Source organism: Seriola lalandi, unplaced genomic scaffold (assembly GCF_002814215.2).
Source record: "Seriola lalandi dorsalis isolate HSWRI2012SDOR001 ecotype SW California unplaced genomic scaffold, Sedor1 jcf7180002054851, whole genome shotgun sequence".
Taxonomy (NCBI): Eukaryota; Metazoa; Chordata; class Actinopteri; order Carangiformes; family Carangidae; genus Seriola; species Seriola lalandi.
The window spans coordinates 210,195-219,845 of NW_019525404.1; the positions used below are offsets into that span (position 1 = coordinate 210,195).

Below are 9,651 nucleotides of genomic sequence, written 5' to 3' on the forward strand. Positions count from 1 at the left end.
CCCCCCCCCCCTTTCTTAAACCCGGAGATCGGCCCTGAATGTTTGGCTGGCTCTCAAAGTCCTCTTTCTTTGACTCTGGTGAAATATGCTCTTTCCTTACTCTTCTTTCTTCTCATCTCTCCCTAGTTTTGTCTCAGTCACCACCAGTTTGCCTAAGAAAATAATCAGTCATTTCCCCGCATGTTGTCATTTTATATTGAAATGATCACAGACTTTGGGGGCTTGCAAGGTGCAAGGTGTTTGTGGCAAAAAGAAAACAATTTGACTGATTTGATATTTCACCTGCAGTCGTGATGCTGTGAGAAAAGTGTTTGTAATTATGTTTAAAAAAAACAAAAAAAAACAGCCAGCGTCCAGGCAACTAAAGCAGTGTCAGCTGGAGTTGGTGTGTGTGTGTGTCAAGAGAGAGGTGGTGACAGTGGTATTTATTTGTATATATTTTGTTTGCAGCCTGTCAGAGCTGCATCCAAGGGATTGCAGTTATGAAAAGTGGCCTGGTTCCCGGCCTGTAAGTTAATAAATAATGGGTATTGTCAGGGTAATTTATGGGCCATGTGTTATAATGAGCATTCGGAAACACATCAGCATCACACTCCCACAGGCTGCCCAGTGCCAACGTTTCTCCCTGAGATTCCTCCCTTCCTTCCCTCTGCCTTCCTGTCTTCCCCATATCTGCCTCAGCTTCTTTCTATCTGTTCCATCTCCACTCTGATTTTTCCGCCACTACACGTTTTTTTTTTCCAGGATACTTTCTCATCTCTTAACACTTTTTTTTTTTTTTTTTTTCATCTCAGAGTCAGAGGAGATTCTTGAGGATTCCTAGACAGAAAAAGAGAGGGAGGGGGAGAAGTAGTTGGCTGGAAAAAAAAAAAAGAAATCCACCCGTAATTATGGTGAATTAAAAGTTTTATGATGTTGTGCGCGCCTGTGTGTGTGTGCCTTGAGTGTGTGTTAGTAGGAGGGTGGAAAGGGTGGGGGGGCCCTCTGTGACAAGGCTGGCTGGGAGCATAGAGCTGAGGGTTAGTGCCAGACATGTCTCAAGAGAAACCGGGGCACATTTGCAATCACCCCGAGTTCAAAAGGGTAATTTATTCACAGTCTGTGGTTAAAGTAGGTCTGCTCAGAATGCCAGTGGGATTGTGCCGGGAAGCAGAGTAGTAGAGACCACATTATTTTCATTTTTTCTCTCCCCTTCTTGTTTTTTTTTTTTCCCTGCTCCCTCCCTCTCTTGCTTTTTTCCCTCATCGTTCTCTTCATCGCCTGTTGTTGTTTCTGCGAGCCCTGTGTGGCGTCTTTTAACACACGCCGGCGAGCATATTTCACTTTTACACTCATCCGCATTGACGTCCCGGCGCTGATTGAATTTTGAGGCGCTGCGGCGTCTGCCATTATCATCCTCATCGTCTTGAGTGGTTTATCTCTGGCCCCAGCTCAGTGTGACGCCAAGGCTGCAGGGGAGAGGAGGGGCAGGCATGGCAGGGTTGGGGTGGGCTGGGGAGGTTGAGGACCGTTCATGGGTTTTTATTATTTGTGTGGAAAAGACAGGAAGGATTGGCCTCAACCTGGATCTTTAAGACTGTGATTGTGTGTGTGTGTATATGTGTGTGTGTGTGTGTGTGTGTGTGTGTGTGTGTGTGCCCCTGCAGAGGTAAAAGCCGCCTTTTCAGACTCAGCTTTAGTCCGGCTGGTTTGATTATGATTCAACGTCCCGTTCTAGCCAGTGCCGCCTTTCCACCACTTCATCTCAATCAGCCGTCGACGTGGTTTCACCATTAACTGCACCTGCCAGGTTCAGTTAGGATCACAGGGTGTCATGGCTGCCCAGAGACCTCACACTGCCAGAATCAGCAGAGAATTATTCCACCACATGTCAGTTTTACTGTGTTGTTATCACCGAAAGCCACCGGCAGACACTTAGAATACATTGCCTACTGTGGCAGTGTGGTGGGGTTAATTTGAGGTCTGGAGAAATCTCTTTCTCCTCCTTCAGTCAGTTCAATACTCAGTCGTGTGCATTCATTGCCAGAGCGGGAAATTGTCTTTCCCTCGGTGTGTCGTTGTAGCCAGGTTGTTTTGTATGCTCTGCTGCAGAGGCAGCGGTGTTGACACGAGGCTGAGCTGCTGCCACGGCGTCTTGATTTGAGGTGAAACCTTGGTGTTGCTCCCGTGTCCCCCGGTGTAACACTATCAACCCTTACCTTCTCCCCACCTTCCTCTCTTTCCTCCCCCTTCATCCCTCTCCGTCTCTCCCTCTGTCTACGTCGCTCCTGTATTCTTGTGTCTTTTTTCCCTCACTCTCCCTGGCGGTTGATGGAGTGATTTTGAAGGCACATGCAGGTGGGGGAGCAGACAACGCGGAGCTTTGCTAATTGAGCCTTCTTTGTGCCTGGTCACTGCAGTGTGCCGAGGCGAGGAGGCCTGGGAGTGAATCCAAGCAGCACTCAAGAGCCCCAGTGGATCGATAACGCAGGAATTTAACAAAACAGAGACATGCCGAGTGCCCAGATCAGGGTCATTATTGTCTCTGGCGAGCCACACTTCCACCAGGGACTGATCAATGTGAGAATATGGATCAAGATAAACATTTTCATCTCCCCTTTCTCTCCTCTTTGCCTCTTAGAGCATCACGTTCTAGACCAAGAGAGCAGAGCGTAAAGGCTTAAAGTGCCCTTGTGGATGCACCGTATCTCTGTGCCTTAATAGGAAGACTTGTCACAGTCCTCTGACAGACATGTTGATATTTTCTGCAGGAAGTTCTTGAAGATCAATGTTCTTCTTTTTAAGGAATGGGTTTGCCTCAGACACATTAGTCTTTTAGTCCTGCAGAACTCTTGTCTTTAGCTCAATATTTTGTTGCCACAAAAGTCTGCTAGCCCTTACTATTTTATTTTATTGGAGAGAACTTAGAGGAACTTACACGACTATCAATATTGTAATGTGTATATTTCAGATGGATTCCCTGTGAAAGGAACAGTATATGGAGCATGTATGTGGCTAATATTTGATTTTATCATACACCATTTTCCAATAATATGCTGGAGCTGGAGATTTTTTTTTTCAATTGGTGGCCAGTGGGTCATTGATCATTTGTCTTCCATCTGCATTTGTTTCAAACAAACCAAAAATATGAACTATCATTATTGTTTGTTATTTATTGTTAAACCGCAATCAGTGCCAAGTTGATCAGTTTGATATGAAATCATTTGAAGGGTAAACGCAGACATATTTTTTTCATTCAAGCTTTCAGTGGTGAGAAGTGTTCGCTTTGCCAAAGAAGGCGACATCATCCATGTATAGCTCATATGTTTATGAGGAACTTGGAGGAAAACAATAGCTGAAGGGACAAACCCTTTGGACTATGTTAGTAAGACAAATTTTGTCTGGTTCAGGCGATGAGAAACGTCACAATATAGCAACAGTGTGGTTCAAATTGTCTTGGCACATTCGTTTCATGCCACTCAAGCTTCCTTTCCTTTTCATCCTGTTTTTCTCTTGTATCAAATAAAAAGCAGAAATGACATGAAAATACATTCATAAAAAGCCTAATTGCTTCCAAAGAAAATGATAAAGCACAATAAATGGTGCCACAGAGACATAACAAGGGGGCGGGCATCGGCTCATTGTAATTAGGCCAAAAAGAAAACATCAGATCTGCAGGAGCATCTTGACCCTTCCAAAAATACGATGGTGTTTCATTTCATCCATGATTTTAAAGTGGTGGTGATGGTATCCTGCTGTTCTGGGTCCATCCATTATTCACTTGGAAGGATAATAGTAATTGCTTAATGTGGTGTGAAGAAAAAAAAAAGGTAAATGGTTGCTACGCACTTAAGAAGGAATGTATGCATCCAAAACTAGTGTGATGCTGAGCTACTGCCTGACAATGAGCAACTGTTACAGACTTAGTTTAGGCTCAGTACCTATTGTTTCATAAACACAGTTAGCTGATAGCCTTACCAGGTGTTTCGTCTAAGTAACTGTCATTGGGGTTTTTTGGTTTGGTTAATCTACCTACCAGTTTGAGTAAAGCAGTGTCAGTCAGTTCACTGAGCTCCATAAACTAAACAAAATTTGTCATTATGGCACCAGTGATGCCTTATGGAGCGCTCCCATCATTGGCTGCTGTTTCTGATGATGTCACTGGCCAGATTCACACTTAGATCAAAATGTTCTCCACAGACTTTTGATCATATATTCACTTTGTAAATATTTCTCCTTCAGTCTGTTTACTGATGAAGTCTAAGTTGCTGTAATACAACTGTTTACATTTTCAAAAAGTTCCAACTCAAATGTAAATGAAGCGACTGTAATGTCACTGTAAGTGTAAAAATTAGCAATATGCTAAATCTGGCTGCATAAAAGTGTCACAGCTGCGATGCTTGCTGTGCACACACTTTGTACAGCATGTGTGATACATATACTGTATATTGATAAGAATATTTTATAATATCGACATATCACAATTATGAATTGGCAAATGTGTGCATGATTACATGTAAAATAATCAGACCGATGCTCGTTTCAGCAGTTCTCCACTTTTATCCACGTTATTTTGATTATGGACTATGGACTGGTTTCTCTATAAAATGTTGGAAAATAGTGGAAAATGCCAAGTTCACAGAACCCAAAGCTTGTTTTGTCCAAACAGTTAAACCCAAAAACATCCTGTTTACTCTCATATCAGAGAACGAAAAGCAGGAAGTTGTCACATCTGAGAAGCTGGAACCAACAAAATGTTGAAATATTTCACAGAAAAAATTATTAATGCTGTCAAAATTGTTGCCAGTGGATTTACTGTTGATATAATACACTAATAAGAAAATTGTTTCACCTCTGCTCTTATGCATGATGTCAGACAAAACTTTTTTCACATGTCAAACTTAATTACAATCATTCTTTAGCCAATGGGACTTTGTAAAACTCCAACATGATATGATTGCATGATATGATTGCGTCATGTGATCCCACAAAGAGTTGCCCAGCCCTATTGTTGGCCTACACTGTAAATACTATATGCATGCGGCCTGAATGTCGGAGCCTCTCTGGTGCTAAAGTACTCATCAGTATGCCTTTAAGGAGCCACAGATGACACTTGGTATTAAAATGTCAAATTGCCCTCCACTCAGACTAAAGTGATTTTAGTTGTGATTATGTGCCATTTCCCCCTCTGTCAACAGCAAAAAAAAAAAAAAAAAAATCAAACATGCTAATTGGTCATGGGGATTGGTGGAAGACTTCAGTATTTTATGTCTCTGACTTCCAAATGAGTTTGGGAAAGGAGAGGCTGTCACTCTGGCGTAGAGGTTTTGGGGAGAAAGAGGAGGGGCAGCTTCTGGCGCGGGCTCAAATTGAAATGATGCACTGTTCCCCCTCACTGCAGCTAGAGCTGCAGTAATTAAATGCCTCATTGTTGCTTCTTGGGAATTTGTATTGAATATTTCATCCAGCGTAATGATTATTTGGGTGTGGGTGGGACGTGGATGTAATCACCTTGGCTGGCTCTTTGATGAAATACTTGGTTTGGTGGTTGTGCTTTATAGCCGTTTTAAGTGCCCTTCTGGGTTTTTGCTTTACTTAATGTCCATGCTATTTCAAACTGTTATCCACCACAGTAATATTACTGATTACTGGCTACTAAATGTGTATGTAAATTCTGATATTATATGTATGGGGGAAAAAAAATGAAAATAAAAAGATATATATATATATATATATATATATATATATTCATAAATATTAATATTGAATTTACTATAGGAAGTACATGACATGATAATGACATGACATCAAAACCTACAGATAAAACTGTGTCCTTCACATTTTGTCTCCCACAGAGGACGCCAGTCAACAACGGCGAAGCTTTTCGATGGTTCTTTTAAAAAGGCGAGCCACGGCCGCCCCATCCAGCAGCAAGAGGGCAGGTGGGACTCTTGACTCTCTGCCAGGAGCACTTGATATGTTCACAGAACCCAACGTGCTCGACACATTTGGAGAGGATGAGAGAAGAAGAAGTGGACAGACAAAAAGATAAATGAAAACATAATGGTGTTGTTTTAACTCTGTAATTTCCTTTTCTGTGTAATTATTGTACCTTTTGACAGTATCATAATGTATATTTTTGGTGTCTATGAATGTGTTTTCAGTGTTGTGGCTGTAGGTTTACAGCCAATCCTATGTAAAGGACTCAAACAGACAATCATACAATCATCCTGAATCCGTCAAACAGAAGAGGCCACAAGGATTGACGATATAACAAAACACAACACACATTTCTCTGGAGCAATAATCTATTCTGTTGATTATTCTTCAACCTTTTCATTTCTGTTGACTCTTCTGTTATTTTATCAAACAAAAACACCCTCTAGCTTTGTCTATTATTTCATCTGAAAACCATATTTTGAAATGCCACGCTAATGTTAAGACCGTCGCTGGCAGCGGGACGCGTCTCGTTGAGAGCGACAGTGTGAAGGATGGCAGCAGTGCTTCTGTGACGGCCTTGTTGACTTGTTTTCTTGTGACGTGTTTGAGTGGACTCACTGCAGAACAGGGCACATTGTCTTGTGTGGTGAGTCGCACTTCTTTAAAATCTAATTGGGAGTCATTTGATTGTGACAGCACCAGACGTTTATGAGTCAGACCACTGTCTGGAGGTCATATTTTCAAAGATGGTCCAAGTACATGTTTTTGACAAATCTATTTGAGTCATCAAACCATTTTTTTTTTCTCTCTTTCAGTTTGGATCACTAAAGGTTGTTAACTGTCTAAACGGTAGGGAGTAATGCCAATAAAGGAATTGTAGGTTATTTTGAAAACATTTCAAATTTAGAATTAATTACACAATACTATAACATATTTGACATATCAGATGTTTTCCTGGAGCTAAGAGATACCCTGGACTTTTCTCCTGCAGAGCAAACGACAGTTTCCTTTCTCCTACAAAGTAACGTTAACACATTCCAAAAACTAAAATTATTCAATAAGTTGCTCATTGTCTTAAACCCTATTGTTGCATGTGTAAATGTGTTTTGGTTTTAAAGATTACTAAGAATTTGTATATTGTTGTTGTGATGCTTTTATGTGTTAAAATAAAAAAAAAATGACTTCATTAAAAGACATCTTGACAGAAAATGTTTGATGTGCACGAATCACCAAAGATGCAGAGAAAAATAAATCCACCAATTGCATAACAAAAGAGAAGAAAAAGTGATCAGTTATGATCAACATTTTCCTGTTTTTTCGCCTCCTGCAAAAGCATCTACAGAAATAACAACCAGGAGGAGATGGCAGAAATATAACGGCATTGGTTGCCTCCCCAGTCACGTATTCCCTAGAATACTAAAATGTTGCATGGAGAAGAGTGGTTCCCAGAGGCAGCAGACTTTAAAGGACTAGTGAAATCCCATGTGGTTTGTCATGCTGGAATGCACAGGGTGGGGAGGGACGTGGGGAAGCAAGAGAAGTGAGGATGGCGAGAGTTGGGGGTAGGGAGGGAGGGTGTGAAGCGAGACAGGCTCCTGAGATAGCTTCAGTATCTGAGCGATCGCTGGGTCTTTGGGTTTCAGGGGTAGGGAGGGGAAGGGGGTCGGTTATGGGAAGGAGGACAGGGAGGGACAGGGAGGACAGAGGCACGTTTGGGCTGTAGCTGAGGTGGGGAGGGGTGTCACTCCTGAGGAGAACGAGCAGAGAAGGAGGAAATCATCCGGGACCGACTTCTCCCCTGACTGAGCACGCTTGCCATCACCCAAATTGAGCCGCTGACTGGTTAGGGCCAGCCAAGAAGGCGACGTGAAGTGCTCTGCAGCAGCGGTGTTGGCAGCAATGAGGCATCTGAGGCGCCCAATCCCCCCTCACTGGTCATCAGAGGTTGATAACGTGCATCAGGGGGTGCGCTGGCTTGCTCACTCCCTGGCTGGTGAGATTAAATAACATCAGAGACAGCTCTCTCTAATCCCCCTCACCACCACCTCCCACTCTGTGCTCTGGAACTGGGATTTAAAGTCCTCAGGTCCCAGTGGTAATGTTCAGTTTCCTGTTGCAGTCAGGGAGAGGCAGAAACAGAGGCAGCAGGAGCGTGTTAGCATGTTAGCGGGGTGGTGGGAATATATGATAAGTCCTCAGTCCTCATGAGTCTCCAGGTTCAAGCCTCCAAAATTTTTTTAAACAGCAGTCCCACAAATTGACGGTTCGACATTTTGAGGAAAATTGGCTTTTGTTCTTTCCTTCTAAATGTTAAATGAGAAGGTTGATGCCAGGTGTGTTCAGTAAGAGGCTACAGCAATAAGCTTAGCATAATTTAGCAAGGGTGGGAAAATAGCCAGGCTTGTATCTCTTTTGTTCCATTTTTACTAAAACAGAGATGCAAAGGCAATAAATTGTATATATATACTGTAACTATTCCTTGATAAACAACATCCCTCCGCCCAGTTCTTCTATGCAGTGTCTCCGCTGCCTGGCAACCTCACGGTGACGACATGACTCTGTAAAGTCACTGCACCAGGATGCTGGTCATCAAGAAATAGTTACAACACTTAAGTCCACATAAAGAGGGGACTGACGTTTTTACATCACTGTTTGTATAAGAATGAAATCAAATGGATACAATTTGTTAGTTAGCCAGCTTCAGAGGTGAATACCTAATGTGCAGATATGAGAGTTGTGTCAATCTGTAATTTACCAGGCTTACAGACAGACAGACAGACGGATAGACCGTCAGGCACAGACAGCAGGTAACTATATACAGGTTGCAGGAACGGGAGTCCAGAGCATTAGCAACATAAAGGGAAACACACAGAGACATTAGTAAACAATGTGGCACCTGACTGGGGAAACAGGGCTGGTATAAACACCAGGCAACAGATGAGGGAAATGATGAACAGGTGTGTAGATAGGCGGGGAACTTCCAGTGATTGGAAATGGAAAACAGGTCAGCAGGTGGATCTGGACACAGGAAGAAAGTCCTGGGGCGGGTAGATCATAACAGGGGGCCAATAAAGACAGAAATCAAGACAGCTTTAAAAGTCATACTGTCTGAAACTTAACTGATTCAAAAATTCACCAGATCCTGCTGGGGATGTGAGTTTTTGTAGATAGTAGATACAGTTTTTCGAGAGACGACCGTTCAGCCATGAGCACTGCAAGGTAAACAAGCACCTTTGAGCACTGACCAAAGGACCAGATGTCTTCAAGGAAAAATGTCTAGGTTATATACGTTGACTGGTCTTAAAGAGTCATTCTGGTTTATCACAACCAATAACAATGTCTGAGATCTCTGTCTGATGGGGTAAAAACACAATCAAACAGGTGGTGAACATCTGATTGTTTAGTCAGATTACGTTTTACTTAGTGTCAGAAATAACATGTTGTTGCACCATAAAGCTCTGTGCATGAACAACTACAGTAAGCATTCAAAGTTAAGGTTAGGTTGGACATACAGTTTGATTAATCACTTTAACATTGACTGTTGTTCTCTTCCCAGAAAAGGGAATTGTTGAAATCCTGTATGATCATTTTGCTACTCCTTCCTGCTTGCTGTCCTTTCTTACTCTTTTTTTTTTGCCATTTTGCCACATCCACACATCACAGCAATGAATTGATGATAAGCTGATTGTTGAATTGTTGGTGGGATAAATTGCCAAAATTATAACAATAAGA

General features: G+C 42.3%; 1 protein-coding gene across 1 annotated transcript in view; it reads left to right on the forward strand.

The window, feature by feature from the left end:
- The window catches only part of cxxc4 (CXXC finger 4), a 26,675-nt gene extending 19,570 nt beyond the window's left edge, over window positions 1-7,105 (forward strand). The window contains exon 3 of the mRNA XM_023427104.2: window positions 5,835-7,105. Coding sequence (XP_023282872.1) covers window positions 5,835-5,879 — 45 coding nt within the window. The 3' untranslated portion in view covers window positions 5,880-7,105. The remainder of the gene's footprint in view (window positions 1-5,834) is intronic.
- Window positions 7,106-9,651: the final 2,546 nt, after the last annotated feature.